At 42.6% G+C, this 20196-nt stretch overlaps 1 protein-coding gene across 1 annotated transcript; it reads right to left on the bottom strand.

The window, feature by feature from the left end:
• Positions 1–11772: 11772 nt before the first annotated feature.
• On the bottom strand, positions 11773–18236 carry LOC115828847 (histone H4 transcription factor-like). The gene is made up of 5 exons (XM_030792944.1): positions 18102–18236; positions 17771–17848; positions 17540–17660; positions 17083–17221; positions 11773–12138 (listed from the first exon to the last, which is right to left on the bottom strand). Exons 1-5 carry the CDS (start codon positions 18157–18159, stop codon positions 11773–11775), a joined length of 762 nt encoding a protein of 253 aa, XP_030648804.1. The 5' UTR covers positions 18160–18236.
• Positions 18237–20196: the final 1960 nt, after the last annotated feature.

Raw genomic sequence — 20196 nt, 5'->3', positions numbered from 1 at the left:
CCCGTTCATTCTTTAGTATTACAGAATACAGAACTGGTGGTTATGATCTACCATACAGCTTCCAAACCTCTTAAAGGTTTGACTAAAATTTTTAAAAAACGCAGGGTTGTACAGCTATGTTCTAAAACGTGGTTTCTTTAAGGGATGTTTTTGAAGCAACATACAAACGACTTTTTGAAGCTAGTCAACGGAAACTATGTCACGTCTCGGCGATCTGGGATTTTTCGAGTAACCCAGTATACCTTCTGCAGAAAAACTCAAGACCGATTTGGCAACAAGCCATCACTCCTTCTCAAGATAGTACACACACCTTCTCTCTTGTGGTCGCAAAAGAAAATCAAGTGTGTTTCGCTTTTTCTTAATAATTTCACAATCTTAGATATCACGTCTCTCTCGGGGATCTAGATTTTGAGCAAATGATTAAAAAAAAATCTATTTGGATAAATGACTTAAAGAATATCTTTAAGAAACGTTCATACCAATTCAGCAAGAGGTGCATTTTTAAAAAAAAATTCCATCATAGATAAGTTAAAAGTTCAAAAGTTATCTTTGTTACTGTACGTTGTATTCGACCGCGCGGTCTCTTTAAAGACCGCACCTGCGCATCCGCTGGTGCTGATGCTGCAGTGTACGGGTTATTTTCGGTGAAACGAGCGAGCGGGGGTTACTTCCGTTCAAATGACGCCCTACATCACCCCCAAGCACAGACCAAAATATAGCAGGACGGCTTTGTTTTCCCATCCCTAGACAGGGATCTCATTAGTTCACCTAAAAGACTAAGGCAGCCGTGGGACCGTGTAACCCTTCTCGGGTTTTTTTTAATCTTTTTTGGGGGGGTTTGAGGCGATTCTTTATATAAATCCTGATCCTGGGTTACTGCCAGGCAAAAAACAAGCCAAAAATAACCCTGCGACATGTAATGTTTCGGGGGAAAAAAGACCCTCATTCACTTCATAATTTTTATGCCATATCTTTTTTGAAACAGCAGGCTGTTTCGGACACTGCAGGTTGACATCCAGCTGTTTGCTGAGAAAATCACGTGTTAATTTGTTATGATCCGACGGAAAACGGTCATATGTGAGAACTGACCTTCATATTCTATTTACCCGTCTAGACTGAGCTGAGTTTTGAGATCTCGTTCCGGTGGCTTTATAGTTATTCAAGAGATAGACGTTATTCAAATGAATGCTGATAGGCAAATGCTTATCAATTCAAATGTAATTATGAGGGCTGAAAAGAAAAGAGAAAAAAAAAGCAACAACTCAAGATAGCGTCTCCTTTAACCTTGCCGGCTGTTTATGCATTTATAGTGAATAGGGTGTTGGGGGGAGGGGGGAGGGGGGCAGCCCTCGTGGCGTCTTGTCATGGAACTGAATGAATACCAAAGAGGACATTTCACTGCTTTCAATAGTACTGGTATGCTACTCTCTGCGAGTGTATTGATCCTCAGTTTGGAACGGATGGGGTTTAAACTTGGCTGGTCATTCTACGACGACTAATAATGCTACCGTTTCTCTGGCGACATCCAGTGGTTCTCTAAAACGATCGACTGCAACAGCCTTATTACGAACAGAGCTCACCAGTGTCCTCTCTAGCTGTCACACAAATTTGTATCTACAAACACCTTCCACAGAGGTCGTGCGCTATTGCATTTTGCTTTGCCCCAATTTGATGGTAATTTCATAGCAAAAATTTGATGGACAAAACGATCATTTCACGTGGTGATAAGAATAACTGTATGTTGGGCTTTCATTATGAGTAGGCTGTATTGTTGCCCAGTAACTTATTGTTGGTATAAGATCTCAAAACAAGTAAAAGACAACTGATGGTTAAAAAAAGATTACCACACAAAAGAAACGAGTTTTTGATAAACAGGTGATGTGCCTAATCTCGTGCCAAATTTTATGTAGCCTGTCAAATCTTCACTTGACGTTCAGAACAGCGCGAACAGGGATACGACCTCTTACAGCGGTTGGTTCATCGGAACATCTAAGGTCGTTTTATTGCTTCTTTAATGAATGTTCTCATACTCCAATTATCTGCCACACCTGTTGCGTTCGGTTGAGCGGGTAAATAACAAGCAGAGTGCGAGCCCCACGTTTCCTTTGATGTTGGTTTTATCTGACATGCCGTATGTCACGCCGTCCTTGAGAGAGCGCGAGGTCAGAGGACGATTTGAGATCATTACTCTTCTGTTATATTCAATGCTTAAAAGGTCGGAGTCATGAGAGCACTTTAAGGGATTGTATATCATTGCACTACATGCGTAAAAAAGGTGTTTAAGAAATTCTCTCTCTCTCTCTCTCTCTCTCTCACACACACACACACACACACACACACACACACACACATCCTCGTTCTTTCTCTAACACCCCCCGCCCCCACCCGCCTCGTCCCCTCCCCGTCTCTGTGTACCTCACTCTCTGTAACTCACACCTCAATTTGTCTCCCTGTACAGGTTCCTAGAAACGCATTATTCATTACGAAGCCTGAGATAAGAGCATTTATTGCATTAATAATATTACAAAATCCTTGTGGGTTTTGAAATGCGATCCTAAGCATTAAAGGGAGATAGCGAAGAGTATAAGAAGTGTGTGTGAAGGTGTGTATGAGGAGTGTTGCAGCGTACAGGTGAAATGGAGCTCACGTTGTTATTCGTCCTGCTCTCAGTGGCTTTGGTGCAGTCTCTACCGCCAGGAATTCCCATAAAGAGAGGTAAGTAAGAACCGGTCTGAAAATAATTGATAACATTTTTGAAAGTAATTAATACTGTATAAAGAGGCCACTTGACTGGCCGCCTGAGGTGATCTGTGGATGAACCCTTTGACACTTTGGGAATCCGTAAAGTTTGCATTCAAAGTAAAGAGGCTCTTTTTAAAGTTATTGCTCCGATATTAAATGCTGAAAATAGTTTGTTGTTATTGTTATCACACAGTCAAATACATATTCAAAAAGATGCCTTATAAATGTGTTATTTAGACTCATCAGCAATAGTTTTTTTCATCACCAGTTTTTAATACTATCAGTCATGTAATAGTTATTGAATATGGCAAAACCAAAATGCTAACTTAACTGGAAAAAATTATGCAAACTCACTGCTGTAATTTAATCAAGCAAATATGTATTTAATGCCAAAGTGGCAGAATCTCAAACCTAAACTGAATTAAATGAATGACGTTTGCATTTTTTAATCAAGGTAATGAGTTTGAGTTTGCATAGTGTTTTCAAGGAAAGCATATTAATTAGATTTAACAATGAACATTACCAAGGAGCTATATATAATCTAATATGAATACAATCAGGCTAATCTTTTGTTTACTCGAAATTTTGATTAGGTTCATTTGTACTGAGATGTAACACAATAATATTCGCAGACCTAGCAGTAAATATATGTCTATATCTCTAAAAGTCATTAAATCGTTTATTAAATCCTCTAGACAGTGAATTTTTATAGCTCCACTTTCTTACTGTGAGTTTAATTAAAGAGCATATGTGTTTCACGATCTCCACTTCTTTGTGCTCTGGTCAGATTCTAAGAACACAGTGCCGATCAGGGTGACGGTTGAAAACCGTCTCTCCAACCAGATTGAGACCTCATACTACACTGCGGTACCAGAGGGCGGAGTGTTGTTCGGAGCGCTAAACAATCTACAGGACGACGCCAACAGCTACTTCAAGTAAGAGCGCGTACAGCAGCGCGTCAGTAACACAGTACATGGCAAAACTGTGGCAACGGTCATTCTTGGACGACCAGCACGTGCGTCCCAGTGCTTGTGTAACTCCAAAAGCCGTTAGACTGAATTGATTAGCTTGAGAATATTCTCACCTGGTTGTCCAAGCCTCACTCAGTATCTGACTTAAAGGTTAAGACAAATATTTGGATACGCACCAGCCTTCTGTAACTCTCAGTGAAGAGCCATGTGCTCCGGGTTTTTTTTTTTCGGGGGGGGGGGCGGAGGGGGCACTAAACTGTTGAGGATGGGATCTTCGATTACTGAAGTGTTAAAGAATTCCGTGATGTGATATTGCACTGCATGTTATTATTCTTGAGAGAATATAAGAAGTAATAACGGTGTTAAGTCTCTATATTGTTCTGTCCCGTATAGGTGAGAGAGACAGTTTGATAATATAGACACTCTTCATGATAATTTAACACTGACGTGTTGACTGTTTCTACTGGTCAGTCAGAAAAAAAATCTGACACCTGATCATGTTGGTATGGAGAACAATGGAAAGTGAACTGTATGGTTTGTGTGTGTATTATATTTCTGTTCCATATGGAACTGCTGAGGGAGGAAGTAATTAGACACTTCAGGGAGTGAGATGGTGGAGCAGTACACATGGGATATTCATTCAGTCCAACAGGGATATTCTCTCTCTCTCTCTCTCTCTCCTCTCTCGCTCTCCGCTCTCTCCTCTCTCTCTCTCCTCTCTCTCTCTCTCTGCCTAGGGTAAAGTAGTTATTAAACATCAGTCCTTGGCTAAGGCATGAATCAGTAATTACCATACTAGCTACAGTACTAATATCTCACATCTGGCTAATTTAAATATGACAAACGTGACAATGACTATGCTCAAACGTTCATGGAGCGAAACTAAGAGATTTCAAACACATCCGTGTTTGCATTGCCTTTGTCCACGTCGGTGTAACTTCGGGTGTGACTCTGCTGTGCCTGTGGTATTCGTGTGTAGGTTCACCGTGACGATAGACCCTACCTACGGTCTCTTCCTGGAGAGTGTGAACGGGGTGGCTGGATCTGAGAAAGACCAGACGTTCTGGGAGATTCTGTCTGAGTCTAAAGGGATTTTAACCAGTCTGGACGTGGGTAAGAGCCTAAAACACCCACAGAAATGATCCAAAAGTGCCCCGCGTGTCTGACATTTACACATGGGAAATACAGTTCAGGTTGTGTGTGTGGTATTAAAATAGATGGAAATGAATGCAGTTTGAGTCAGGCTGTGTCTTTGTCTTGTTTGAATAAGCACATATGTTCATTAGTGTTTCTAAAATATGCTAGCACTGTGTCAGTGTGTGTGAGAGAGAGAGAGAAAAAGAGAGAGAGAGAGAGAGGGATAAAGAGAGAGAAAGCTGTGTGGTGAGTGTGTATTTGTGTGTGTGAGGGAGAGAGAAAGAGAGAGAGAGAGAGAGAGAGAGAGAGAGAGAGAGAAAGCTGCGTGGTGAGTATGCGTGAGAGAGAACCACGGAGCTGTGTGTGCTTGTAAACACTAAAGAATGAGAGAGTTGCAGGCAGATGGATTTGTTAATAGTGTGTAATGTACAGGCATTAGCTGTGCATGTGTGTGCGTGTATGAGTGAGAGAGAGAGAGAGAGAGAGAGCGAGAGAGCGAGAGAGACGAGAGAGAGAGAGAGAGAGAGAGAGAGAGAGACAGAGAGAGAGACAGAGAGAGAGAGAGAGAGAGAGAGACAGAGAGAGAGAGAGAGAGAGAGAGAGAGAGAGAGCTGTGTAAGCAGTAAAGAAGGGGTTGTTTTGAGGCAGATGGATTTGTTAATTGTGTTTAATGTACAGACATTAGCTCTGTGTGTATGTGTGTGTGTGTGTGATACAGAGAGAGAGAGAGAGAGAGAGAGAGAGAGAGAGAGCTGTGTAAGCAGTAAAGAAGGGCAGGTTTGCACACAGATAGATTTGCTAACTGTGTTTAATGTGCACGCGTAGTCTCAGGAGAATTCACAGCTGCATGTATTCCTCCCATTTCACTGAACATGCCACGACTCGGTCTGTCTGAAGGTATTCATGTTGCACTTAATAATTCAGACAACAATCATTTATCACGAAAACTGACTGAAATGTCTGATTGAAATCATCAGCTACATAAAGGCTGTTACAGGCAAGTGATGGATTTAAGATTTCTGAAAATATTTAGAATTAATTAAGTATGTAAACAAAATGGACTTCTAGAGGTGAAATTACACAGCCCTGATGTGTACAGCATATCAACAATTCAGTTCCACTACAACAATCATAATATTGAAGAATATTAATTACATCACATGATAAATATTTCAACTGAAGAGTTGAAAGACCTGTTTGTGGTAACGTCGCTATGCCTTCAGTGTCCATTATGAATGTGTGGAATAGCGTCATGTGGTAAACCTTGATGTCACATGCTCACATGTTTATCATTTTTGTTTGTTTGTTTGTTTGTTTGTTTGCTTTGCAGGTATTGGTTGTTACACACCAAGGAGAGATGAACACATCATCCTTCGTTTCTCTTCCTGGGCCAATCAATAGACATTTTATATGAAATGTTTCTATAAAATAATAAAACTGACGTTCAATAAAACTGTCTCACCAACTCAAAAAAAAACACAATGTATCAGAGAATGGTTTCTTTTTTTTTATTTTTTTTTTTTTAGTGATAAAGACCAAACACTGATAAGAACAGGTAGTCTTAAAAAAAAAAAGCAAACCGCTTTTTTTTTTGTTACATCATATCTCAGGTGAAATATCTTCTATGGCAGTACACAGAAATACTTAAGCTACACTTGGCTACTCAGAACAGATCAAGGTGAGGGAGACAGTTGTGATGTCATAATGGAAGCCGATGGAATGGATCCAACAGAATGTTTGACTTCGCTTAAATAAACAGAATCTCTGGCTCCCTGTAAACTGGTCGTTTCCTGTGGCCCTTATTCCCAAAGCGGTAAACGCAGTCACACTCCTATCATCAGAGGTAACGAGATTAAAGGTGGAGTCCAGCACCTGACTCATGCTGACACAGAGTGACCAATAATCACATTTTAATCCCAACTCAGTCTATAGGAAGAGGTCTCTATATCTTTTCCCTAACACACTGCTGAAAGACATTGTTTAAATTATGCATAGATTAAGGAGAAAAATCAAAAGGTTTCAGAAGATTTAAACATATTTGTAATAACAAACAGCTTTAGGGAGATTATCCTGTGTTTGTTCTCTTCTTTCACTGTGACCTGAACATCTTTGAGGATATAGAGAGTGGACGACCCGTGTTCAGTCAGAGAGACCAGTGTTTCCTTTTTCAAGAGTGTAAACTAGAGGCCATTTCTTCTTTTCTCTGTGAGGGCGCCAAGAGACATTTCTTTCGTTTTTTTGCTGAACTACACAGAAGATTTCACCAGCTGCCAGTAACACAGATTACGGTTTTAGAGTCTGAGAAAATTTCTAGTCTGTAGAGCTAGATTCTCACTGGAATACTTTGATAAGACATAAAATCTAATCCCAGGGCAATAATCTGATGAGATTAATTTTACAGCTGTGTCCACACAAGAGGGCTAGACTACAATGCTGGATTTTTGAATGATCCGGATAACAACAAGCCCAGAAGCAAAACTGTCTGATGGAAACTTTCCTATCTCGTTCCCCACCGGGTCGTTCTAACTTTAGGCTTAATTTTATCCGGCGACCATAAACATTCTGCTTTGCAGTATATCCACCCACTCTGTTACTGCTGACAGATCCAAGTCTGGACCCTTTCATAAACCATGGCTCATCCTTTAGCCTGCAGAGGCTGAAAAAAGAAAGAAAGGAAAGAAAGAAAGAAAGAAAGAAAGAAAGAAAGAAAGAAAAGAAATTCTTCAGGGAATTCTGGTAAAGCACATATTATGTTGACACATACAGGTCACACAATAAAGCTACAAAGTGACCTCAGTAACAAAACATAACAGCAAATGAATCACACACACACACACACACACACACACACACACGCATGCACACACGCATGCACATGAACACACACACGCGCACACACACGTGCACGCACAGACACACTCTTCAAAACCAGCATCATGTCTAATCTCTGGTCCACAGAAAACTCCTGCCTGTGGACACATATGAAAAGTTCGTTATTGGGAGCGCGTGGTTACGCACCGCAGGGAACGGAACAGTCGCATTCACAGTAGTCACAGCGGGAGAACCAGCGCTTCCAGCCCGACTCCTTGGTCAGACAGTTCTCTATCCGACTGCAGCCGCGTTTCAGCGGCCCAGAGTAGCTCTTAGACGAGCACGAAGACGTACAGGTCCCGTCGATGTCCTTTTCGTTTATCTCCACGCGTCCCCGACGACACAGCCCTGACAACGGAGACACTCAGTGAACCAAAGAACTCTTTAACTTCACATTTTAACGACCTTAGACGGATAAAACCTCGCTGAATAAAAATCATAATAATTTAGCCTGATGAACAAAGCGCAGAACACATGCTGTGTAAGGAGAATATCCAGTTACCAGACGCTGGTCTGGTACGAGTGATGATTAAGAACTAATTTGGCTCTTGTTTGTCAATCCCAGCAAAAACAGGGAAACTATTTGGAGGAAATAATTACGAATAATGAACGTGAGTCCATGTTGGCCTAACTTGGCATATGGTGATATATGAGTGCTAGGACAGAGAGTTGTCTGGGGTTGTAAGTGTTTGTTCTCCTGCTCCTCCTCCACTGAATACGAGTAACAGTTTGCGGAAGGTTCCAGAAGTGTCCCGTTTATTGGGTAACTCACGGAGGCAGGAAGGTTTGGGGGTCCATTTCCCACTGGACTGACAGGCTCGGGCAGGGTCTCCCACCAACATAAAACCGGGCCGGCACGCGTAACGGACCACGGAACCCACCCACCAGTCATTGCCAAACACAATCCCATTAAAGTCAACGTCAGGCTTCCCACAGTTAACTGGGAAATGGAAAGGGGGAGAGAGTGAGAGTGAGAGAGAGAGAGACAGAGAGAGAGAAAGAGAGAAAGAGAGAGAGAGAGAGAGAGAGAGAGACAGAGAGAGAGAAAGAGAGAGAGAGAGAGAGAGAGAAAGAGAGAGAGAAAGAGAGTTATGTGCTTAGAGGAAAGCTGTGGAGGGAAAAAAGCCTCTTAATAAAGAGATGAAGAGAAAACAGGTAACACTAGAAAGATTGATTAGTACGCTACTATCATAACTACAAGGGAAAAAAGCTGCAAGACTGAGAGACTGGAAAAGCAATCTCTCTTAATACAGGTGAAAGTTCTGAAAATCGATATCATTACGGTTCTCTGCGTATCTGTGTGTCTGACACACCTTTAACACGCTGTAAAACTTCCAATGAGACCGCGGGCTTAAGCCCAGTGTAAAAATCTCCACGTGACCCAGTTAAGACCAGCGGTACCTCTACAGAGAGATTTGGACCCAATCCAGCAGCAGTCTGAGTCGCCGCACCGATCCTGCTTCAGCTCCCGGTGCCGCCCTTTACAGCCCCCGAAACACAACGGTGCCGTTCCCGACCAATAGGTGTCCGGCATTTCTCCCTGCTCCACCTCCAACAGGCCTGATGGACAGCACACACTCCTATGTCATCGCGCCGTTCTTAAAAACATCCTCATTTAAACCAATCAAACGCCAATGTGAGATACTGCAGGCAAAAAAACCAGATGACCCAACCCTTTTGTGCTAAAACATGGAAATACAGGTTCAGGGATGGCTCGAGTCAAACATTACTCCAGACACTAGCGTTTTAAGTTCATAGATCAAAGAGAAGAGAAGGAATTTTATCGACCAGGTCTGGTCTAGGTCGAGATGCCATACCACTCCCTTGATCTTCGTCCCTTATTGTGTTCTCCATCGCGTCCTGCTGAGTGAGGAGTCCGTTTGAGGAGCCCAGGAGGAACAGCAGAAGGAGATCCAGAGCCATGCTGATCTTCAGAGACATCTGCAGTTCTCCACTTCTTCTCAGACGCCTTCGTTTCTCACACCTCTCCTTCGTTCAGCCGTCTTACGACCCTCTCTCTCTCTCTGTCTCTCTCTGTCTCTGTCTCTCTCTCTCTGTCTCTCGTCTTCTGCCTAGGTCACGTTTTTTAAGGATTTCTGAATTTGCCTTCTTAAGCAGATCCGTTTTCAGGCAATGCAACCCGTGCACGTGTTTAAACCGTGTTTAAGAGAGCGGTGGATGTGTCGGTCAGAGATCACAGTTGAGAAAATTCAAAAGGCTTTCTTGTTTGTTATTTAAGGCTGTGCAATGGAAATGTGTAATGATCTTGTTTAATCTTGCTTTTTTTGCCGTCCTGTGCATGAATCCCCTCCTCGAGAGTGAGAATGCTTCTTACGTTAAGCCCTGCAAACAAACTAATCTTTTAAACTTAGTTAACACTGCCAAAGCTGGAGAAGAGAGACAGAGAGGGAGGGAGGGAGAGAGAGAGAGAGAGAGATAGAGAGAGAGACACACACACAGAATGAGACTGAGAGTGGAAAAGAGAGAGAGAGAGAATTCACGTAGTGAGGATAGAGATAATCTCCCTTTATTGCTAAGCTATTTGATTTTTAAAGGGTTTGTTTAAAAATGAATGAATAACATTGATTTTGTAGAAAACTTGAAAGTGTGGACAATCAGTCATGTTCTACTAGAGTCAGCCTCACAGGTCTCAGACGGGATCAGTACAGAGACGACTAATACGGAGAGTCCCAGTGGAGACAGAACCAGAACAGTCTCAGTGGAGACAGAACAGCATAGACAGACTCAGTAGAGACAGGTCCAGTATAGAGAGGTGCAGTTTGGACAGGACCAGTGAGGGCATGTCTATGTAGGGCTGTATAAGGACAACATGAAAAAAACAGAGTTTTATTTATTTATATTTTTTTGTTCTTTTCAGCCCAGTAATCTATCCTGACCCATCCTGTCCCAAGCGAGGGAAAATCACCGTTAACAGCACGGATAAAGACCAAAGTGGATTAGCTTCCACAGAAAAGCTTTCTCTCTCTCTCTTTTTCTCTTTTCCTCACCCTCCCTCCTTCCCTCCCTCCCTGACACTCTCTCTCTCTCTCTCTCTCTCACACACACACACACACACACACACACACACACACACAAGCATGTATAGACATATAAGCTCCCCTGCTGTGCGGATATGAAATGGCTGCAATTACACCACACGAAAAAAAGAAAAATCAATTATGAATTCATTAGTTAGCATAATTTATTCCAAATAAAACAAAAGAGATCCAGATGTTTTATGTCTCAGGCTCTGCGCCGTGTTCACTGCGGTTTAACGGTTCCGGGCGTGTAAAACAGAAACTCGATTTCACCGTAAAGTGGCACACTCCAGCCGTAACCACAGCAACAAAGCGTCGCGGGATATCAAAAGCACCGCGGCGAGTCTCCACAGCAAGCTGCCGAATCAAACCCATTAAACCATCTCACTGACCAAACACGTTCCCAATTCCTCATTAACGTTCATATTTCAAATTTCACGTCTTTCCATGCAGGCGTGCACCACTTCTTCAGCAAAGATAAACAATTTCATTTCAGTTCAAAAGCAACTCGATGAACACTGAATATAAAACTGTACACTGCAAACCGGGCCAAAAAACCAGGCCCAACGTGAGTCAGAACCAGAGGGCCAGAGACGGATAAACGTCCATCGTACCATCAGGGCCAGAGACACTCTGGATAATCTCATATACAAAGGCAGACGTGTGTAATTGTATAAGACAGTCCAGCTCTTTTCCGCTAAACGTTCAGGCTCTCTCTCTCTCTCTCTCTCTCTCACTCTCTCTCTCACTCTCTCACTCTCTCTCGCTCTCTCTCTCACACCCCTGGTGAAAAGAGCTGTGTACAAGCATGCATGTCTCTTCCTTCTTCATATTCTGTCCATTCTGGTGTGAGAACCAGTAGGTAGAGGAGGAGAGGCAGTAACATGCCTTCAGACTGATGAGTTCAGATTCAGTGTTTTCTCTTTGAGTCTCTGTCATTGAGTTTATTCCCTCCTCTGCCTTAACAGTCAGTGGCAAAAAAAGGGGCGGAGCTCTAGTCAGAGGAGGCAGGGCTAGACTACCTCCATGCCCAGCTGCTGGGCAGTGTCCTGTAGCTGCCACATCACAGCATCCTCCCTCTTTGACTCCGCCTCCAGGACGGGCCCAGCGGTCAGAACCAAGAGAACATTCTCCCCCTGTTCATCTGACACTGCTCCCTCCTCTGTTACGCAGTCCCTCTCTCCCTCGATCCTTTCCGTCGCGCTGCTCCGCCCCACGTAGTCGCCTGCGCCGGCTGACTCCGCCTCCTCCACGGGCTGCAGGCCTTCGGATTGGACAGCAGCCTCGGAGCTGTCTCCCTCCCCCTGTCGCTCCCTCATCAACTGCTCCGTCAGCTCCACGCTCTCATATCGGATCAGCTGCAGCCGCATAAAGCCACACACACACATACACACACACATATACACACACACACACACACACACACACACAAACACACACACACACACACACACACACAGACACACACACACACACACACACACACACACACACACATACACACACACATACATACACACACACACACATACACACACACACACACACATACATACACACACACACACACACAAACACACACACAAACACACACACACACACACACACACGCGCACACACACACACACACACACAATAGCAGAGAGCAGTCACCACCAAAACAATCCCAAAGCAGTGATATCACACACACTACATACAGTACAGATGTAAACTAACATACATTATGTTTCATTACCGTGCCCTCATCAAGGACAAACTGCTCCTGTTCTAGTAACGAACACTGACTCTATTTCTGCATATAGGATATAAACATCCCACAGGACGACTGAGCATCTGAGGATTACTCCAAATACATTATTCAACAGGTCCACATCATTTTCATTTTTCTACCCAAATTTCCTTTGCATTATTACAGCCGCTGTTTTATGGTTGCTGTTCTCTCTGACTGTTTCTCAGTAAAATTACAAACAGAAAGCAGAATGGGGGTTCCAGGTTATTGTCATCTGTAGAGGAATGCGTGACATCATAGATGTATTTTGTAGCGAGAGAGAATGAGAGCTGCGTAACCCAGGCCGATATTTATTTTTGAATATTTAAAATAAAAACGTATTACTTTTTCTGTCTGATGTCTTAAAAAAAATGCATGTTCTGAAGTGGAAGGCAGCGATCCAAAAGCTACTAAAATATCCAGCTCTCTCGTCCGAGAGACATTTTTCCCACTCTGGGAATTCTTTATTTTCCCTGCAGCCAAAAAAAAACCCCCGGTGAAATTATGAGCCTGTGCTCTGTGCCAGGTCCAAACGTTTCTTTTCATTTCTCTCGTTTGCAGTTCTGCCGCGGAGGTGAGACTGTTAACTAGAGTTGTCATGTTGTGTCTGAGGAAGTCGTTTAATTAGCCGGGTGAGGGGATGTTTATGAAGGTGGAGCACGAGCTGGGAGTGTAAAGAACGTGACCGTAGTCGGTTCTGCCGTCTCAGACTTTATATATATTATATGAGTGGGTTTAGTGTTGTGGCAACATCAGCGGCGGGACTTTGTGGATGGCTTCATTCGGGTTCCGGGCGCGTTACATGACGGATGGACGTCTTCACCCTGAGACGCGTTGGTGGTAGTGTGTGTTTTTTGGTGCTGTATCTGGTGAATGTGTTTGTAGTGTGTGTTTTTGGTGCTGTATCTCGTGAATGTGTTTGTAGTGTGTTTTTTTTGGTGCTGTACCTGGTGAATGTGTTTGTAGTGTGTGTTTTTGGTGTTGTACCTGGTGAATGTGTTTGTACTGTGTGTTTGTTGGTGCTGTACCTGGTGAATGTGTTTGTAGTGTGTGTTTTTGGTGCTGTATCTCGTGAATGTGTTTGTAGTGTGTTTTTTTTGGTGCTGTATCTCGTGAATGTGTTTGTAGTGTGTGTTTTTGGTGTTGTACCTGGTGAATGTGTTTGTAGTGTGTGTGTGTTTTTGGTGCTGTACCTGGTGAATGTGTTTGTAGTGTGTGTGTTTTTGGTGTTGTACCTGGTGAATGTGTTTGTAGTGTGTGTGTTTTTGGTGTTGTACCTGGTGAATGTGTTTGTAGTGTGTGTGTGTTTTTGGTGCTGTACCTGGTGAATGTGTTTGTAGTGTGTGTGTGTTTTTGGTGTTGTACCTGGTGAATGTGTTTGTAGTGTGTGTATTTTTGGTGCTGTACCTGGTGAATGTGTTTGTAGTGTGTGTGTGTTTTTGGTGTTGTACCTGGTGAATGTGTTTGTAGTGTGTGTGTGTTTTTGGTGCTGTACCTGGTGAATGTGTTTGTAGTGTGTGTTTGTTGGTGCTGTACCTCGTGGATGCGTTTGTAGTGTGTGTGTTTTTGGTGCTGTACCTGGTGAATGTGTTTGTAGTGTGTGTTTTTGGTGCTGTACCTCGTGGATGCGTTTGTAGTGTGTGTGTTTTTGGAGTTGTACCTGGTGAATGTGTTTGTAGTGTGTGTGTGTTTTTGGTGCTGTACCTGGTGAACGTGTTTGTAGTGTGTGTGTGTTTTTGGTGCTGTACCTGGTGAATGTGTTTGTAGTGTGTGTGTTTTTGGTGTTGTACCTCGTGGATGCGTTTGTAGTGTGTGTATTTTTGGTGCTGTACCTGGTGAATGTGTTTGTAGTGTGTGTGTTTTTGGTGTTGTACCTGGTGAATGTGTTTGTAGTGTGTGTGTTTTTGGTGTTGTACCTGGTGAATGTGTTTGTAGTGTGTGTGTGTTTTTGGTGCTGTACCTGGTGAATGTGTTTGTAGTGTGTGTGTTTTTGGTGTTGTACCTGGTGAATGTGTTTGTAGTGTGTGTGTGTTTTTTGGTGTTGTACCTGGTGAATGTGTTTGTAGTGTGTGTATTTTTGGTGCTGTACCTGGTGAATGCGTTTGTAGTGTGTGTGTGTTTTTGGTGCTGTACCTGGTGAATGTGTTTGTAGTGTGTGTGTTTTTGGTGTTGTACCTCGTGGATGCGTTTGTAGTGTGTGTGTTTTTGGTGTTGTACCTGGTGAATGTGTTTGTAGTGTGTGTGTTTTTGGTGTTGTACCTGGTGAATGTGTTTGTAGTGTGTGTATTTTTGGTGCTGTACCTGGTGAATGTGTTTGTAGTGTGTGTGTTTTTGGTGTTGTACCTGGTGAATGTGTTTGTAGTGTGTGTGTTTTTGGTGTTGTACCTGGTGAATGTGTTTGTAGTGTGTGTGTGTTTTTGGTGCTGTACCTGGTGAATGTGTTTGTAGTGTGTGTGTTTTTTGGTGTTGTACCTGGTGAATGTGTTTGTAGTGTGTGTGTTTTTGGTGTTGTACCTGGTGAATGTGTTTGTAGTGTGTGTGTGTTTTTGGTGCTGTACCTGGTGAATGTGTTTGTAGTGTGTGTGTGTTTTTGGTGTTGTACCTGGTGAATGTGTTTGTAGTGTGTGTATTTTTGGTGCTGTACCTGGTGAATGTGTTTGTAGTGTGTGTGTGTTTTTGGTGTTGTACCTGGTGAATGTGTTTGTAGTGTGTGTGTGTTTTTGGTGCTGTACCTGGTGAATGTGTTTGTAGTGTGTGTGTGTTTTTGGTGTTGTACCTGGTGAATGTGTTTGTAGTGTGTGTATTTTTGGTGCTGTACCTGGTGAATGCGTTTGTAGTGTGTGTGTGTTTTTGGTGCTGTACCTGGTGAATGTGTTTGTAGTGTGTGTGTTTTTGGTGTTGTACCTCGTGGATGCGTTTGTAGTGTGTGTGTTTTTGGTGTTGTACCTGGTGAATGTGTTTGTAGTGTGTGTGTTTTTGGTGTTGTACCTGGTGAATGTGTTTGTAGTGTGTGTATTTTTGGTGCTGTACCTGGTGAATGTGTTTGTAGTGTGTGTGTTTTTGGTGTTGTACCTGGTGAATGTGTTTGTAGTGTGTGTGTTTTTGGTGTTGTACCTGGTGAATGTGTTTGTACTGTGTGTTTGTTGGTGCTGTACCTGGTGAATGTGTTTGTAGTGTGTGTTTTTGGTGCTGTATCTCGTGAATGTGTTTGTAGTGTGTTTTTTTTGGTGCTGTATCTCGTGAATGTGTTTGTAGTGTGTGTTTTTGGTGTTGTACCTGGTGAATGTGTTTGTAGTGTGTGTGTGTTTTTGGTGCTGTACCTGGTGAATGTGTTTGTAGTGTGTGTGTTTTTGGTGTTGTACCTGGTGAATGTGTTTGTAGTGTGTGTGTTTTTGGTGTTGTACCTGGTGAATGTGTTTGTAGTGTGTGTGTGTTTTGGTGCTGTACCTGGTGAATGTGTTTGTAGTGTGTGTGTGTTTTTGGTGTTGTACCTGGTGAATGTGTTTGTAGTGTGTGTATTTTTGGTGCTGTACCTGGTGAATGTGTTTGTAGTGTGTGTGTGTTTTTGGTGTTGTACCTGGTGAATGTGTTTGTAGTGTGTGTGTGTTTTTGGTGCTGTACCTGGTGAATGTGTTTTGTAGTGTGTGTGTGTTTTTGGTGTTGTACCTGGTGAATGTGTTTGTAGTGTGTGGTATTTTTGGTGCTGTACCTGGTGAATGCGTTTGTAGTGTGTGTGTGTTTTTGGTGCTGTACCTGGTGAATGTGTTTGTAGTGTGTGTGTTTTTGGTGTTGTACCTCGTGGATGCGTTTGTAGTGTGTGTGTTTTTGGTGTTGTACCTGGTAAATGTGTTTGTAGTGTGTGTGTTTTTGGTGTTGTACCTGGTGAATGTGTTTGTAGTGTGTGTATTTTTGGTGCTGTACCTGGTGAATGTGTTTGTAGTGTGTGTGTTTTTGGTGTTGTACCTGGTGAATGTGTTTGTAGTGTGTGTGTTTTTGGTGTTGTACCTGGTGAATGTGTTTGTAGTGTGTGTATTTTTGGTGCTGTACCTGGTGAATGTGTTTGTAGTGTGTGTGTTTTTGGTGTTGTACCTGGTGAATGTGTTTGTAGTGTGTGTATTTTTGGTGCTGTACCTGGTGAATGTGTTTGTAGTGTGTGTGTGTTTTTGGTGTTGTACCTGGTGAATGTGTTTGTAGTGTGTGTATTTTTGGTGCTGTACCTGGTGAATGTGTTTGTAGTGTGTGTGTGTTTTTGGTGCTGTACCTGGTGAATGTGTTTGTAGTGTGTGTGTTTTTGGTGTTGTACCTCGTGGATGCGTTTGTAGTGTGTGTGTTTTTGGTGTTGTACCTGGTGAATGTGTTTGTAGTGTGTGTGTTTTTGGTGTTGTACCTGGAGAATGTGTTTGTAGTGTGTGTATTTTTGGTGCTGTACCTGGTGAATGTGTTTGTAGTGTGTGTGTTTTTGGTGTTGTACCTGGTGAATGTGTTTGTAGTGTGTGTGTGTTTTTGGTGCTGTACCTGGTGAATGTGTTTGTAGTGTGTGTTTTCGGTGCTGTACCTCGTGGATGCGTTTGTAGTGAGATTTCATGGAGTGCAGAGAGCGGGTGGTGTAGTCACAGTTGGAGTAGTCACAGCGGTAGGCTGGCTCACTGCTGTGTGTGTCCAGATGTTTCCGCAGGTCTATCTGATTCTTACAACTGAAATACAATACACACACACACACGCACACGCACACATGCACACACACACACACACACACGCACGCGCGCACACACACACACATATGCACACACACGCAGACGCACGCACGCGCACACACACGCACACGCATCCACACACAAAAGCACACAAACACACAAAGTTTATAAGTGCACAGGTACAGTTTTAGAAATACAGTGGTTTCATTTGAATATAACTACAATTCAGTAAAGTGAAGCTGGGCTTTCCTCCACCCCTGGTGTCAGAGTGTGTGTGTGTGTGTGTGTGTGTGTGTGTGTGTGGGTGTGTGACATTACCTGTAATCACAGTAGTCACAGCTGTAGGGCTTCTCGTTGCTATGGCGAAATTTGATGTGGTTTCTCAGGGAGGACGGTGAGGGACAGGTCATGTCACACAGGGGACATTTATAATGGTTTACTGTGAACACACATCACGACCAACTCACTCAACTGCAGCGCTCTTCATTTAACACAGGTGTGTGAGTGAAAGTGTGTGTCTGTGTGTCAGAGACATGAGTATAAACTCACCGTGGTTTCTCATGTGGTCCCTCAACAATCTTTCCGTCGCAAAGCGCTTAAAACAGTGCGAGCACTGGAACCTCTGACCTAAACACACACATACATACACGAGCGCATGTGCACACACACATGCACACATACACACGCATTTGTACACACAAGAAACACAGAGTAAGAAAAAGAAAGTTTGGTTTACTTTGCCAGAACAAAATAGAGAGAGTAAGAAGGGAAAAACGAAAAAGCGACTGGAACCACATTCAGTTGACTGGGACAGACTTGTACAGAACTCCAGATGTGCCCACCCTTCCACACAACCACGGCCTCAGCCCATATGCCTCACCTTCCATGGTGGTCTGGCGTCGGATGTGGTCGAAGAACTTGGTGTTGTTGGCGAACATGCCGCCGCAGGCCGGACACGCCACCACTTTCTCCTGCGTGTGACTGCGAAGGTGCTCCCTCAGCTTAAACCTGCCTTTAAAGGCCGCCTCACAGTCTGAGAGAGAGACAGACAGAGAGACAGAGAGAGAGAGAGAGAGAGAGAGAGAGAGAGAGAGAGAGAGAGAGACAGAGAGAGAGAAAAGATTTAGTCTGCTTGTTGTTGCAGGCAGAGACATATTCTGACAGACCAGAGCTCAGTTCAAGAATATACACCGTCAGATATACACCATCAGGCTTAAACATCAAAGGGAAACACCACCAGATTAGGGCATTAGCAGAAAAGGAGGATGACTCTCGATTCATCAAACTGAGAGTGAGACCCAGTGACATCTTCCTCCAGATCTTTTTCTTAAAAATAAATAAATAAATAAAAACAGTCAAACCCTCTCACATCTTTTCAGATTCCGTAAGATGCTCCAGAACAGCTGGGAGGAGACTGGACGGGAATCAAATGTGAGTTGGACGGTAGCGAATGAAACGCGGAGGCGCCCTCTAGTGGATATGTTGTTTAACATCCATGCCAAAGTAATTGACTCATGGAAGTATGTGGGCTGTGACGGTTACACTGTTTGAAATGGACGTATTTATTTTCGTACGTAAAGGGAGCATAAATGAGCATTAACTGGTAAATGACAGTAGCATACATTCAGCTTTACTGACCAAAGAGTTAGTTAACATCATTAGCTCAGTGCTCTAGGTCTGTTACTGAAATATTGTCTCTAGATCCTTGTTACTTGGTGTTATTGAAACAGTTAGTACCCACGAACAAACAGGTTTTATTGCATTCTGTATTTCCAGTAGAAGTTGTTTGTACGCCTTGCAAAACTTTTGAATACCTGCGAAACAACCCACCTGTTATAATTTCAGTCAACATTCTTTTCACACAAAAATGAATATCCCAATAAGCTGAGGTCGAAACCCCGCCCACACAACAAAATAAACCAATCAGATCATTTGAAAAAGCGACAGGGTTCGGCCAGAATACTGACCCTCCGAAAACGTCGTACTTTTTTAACGTTCCGAGATGAAACTCCTCTGACATCTACAACGATACAGAACGTATTGTTCTCTCTTTTTTCTTTTCTTTATTTATTAACGAAGGAACATAACATAGATTCAGTATACAGGGGATAGTATACAAGTTGAACAATAACAAAAGAACCAGGGTTATATCACACTAGACAATAAAGTGTGACAGCCTTTTTGTTTGTCGAATTAGAAAGTAGTTCCACATATTGCTCAGCATCCTTCGTGAAAACAACAAAATGAGATTTTTTATTGCTGAACTTACATTTATGAATGAATTTTTTTCCCCCAATATCATTATCAGATTTATTATATAAAAATTGTCTTCTTTTCTTGGGTTATTGAAGAAACCAAACACCACGTTTTCCCATAATAATGTAAAATGTTTAAAAATATATGATTAATGACAAATCTCCAAAGGTCTTGCCAGAATTTCTTGGTGTTAGAACAATGCCAAAATAGCTGTAAAACTGTCTCTGGATATTCATCACAGAAGGAGCAGGTCATGTTTATGTCTCTTTTAATTTTCTGCGGAACGTATTCTTCTCGTCAAAATCCATAAACGCCAGAACGGTGTCATTTTGCGGGTTCAGACCAGCTCGTTTCATTTATGGACAAGCCACAACAAAATAAAGGCAAAGCAAGGCAAGTTTATTTATATAGCACAATCCATACACATAAGTAATTCAAAGCGCTATGCAAATGAGCAGATAAAAGAACACAGAAAAATAAGAGATTAAAAAAATACATCTATACATTTAAAAAGTTAGAGGGCATTAAAACAGTTAAAAGAGAAAAAGGAAGAGTGCATAAAAGAACACAGGGAAAAAATAAAAAGGTAGAGTGTATTCCATCAGTTAACAAAATGGATCTGAGAATCGTTGGGTTCTGAGTTTAGATTTGAAACTAGCTACAGCTGGAGCACCTTTGATGTCATCAGGAAGTTGGTTCCAGAACTGAGCAGCATAGCA

Source organism: Chanos chanos, chromosome 15, assembly GCF_902362185.1.
Source record: "Chanos chanos chromosome 15, fChaCha1.1, whole genome shotgun sequence".
NCBI lineage: Eukaryota > Metazoa > Chordata > Actinopteri > Gonorynchiformes > Chanidae > Chanos > Chanos chanos.
Note: the sequence above shows the minus strand (reverse complement) of the source record. Positions and strands in the feature narration are given on the sequence as shown.

Bases quoted from the DNA above. Each gene is read 5' to 3' on its own strand.
- LOC115828847 (XM_030792944.1), bottom strand. From the start codon at position 18,159: ATGTTCGCCAACAACACCAAGTTCTTCGACCACATCCGACGCCAGACC. The intron at 17,849-18,101 runs GTGAGGCATATG...GTGTGTGTTTAG, and splicing joins ACGCCAGACCACCATGGAAG to GTCAGAGGTTCCAGTGCTCG. The intron at 17,222-17,539 runs GTAATGTCACAC...ATTGTATTTCAG, and splicing joins TGTGACTACTGTGATTACAG to TTGTAAGAATCAGATAGACC.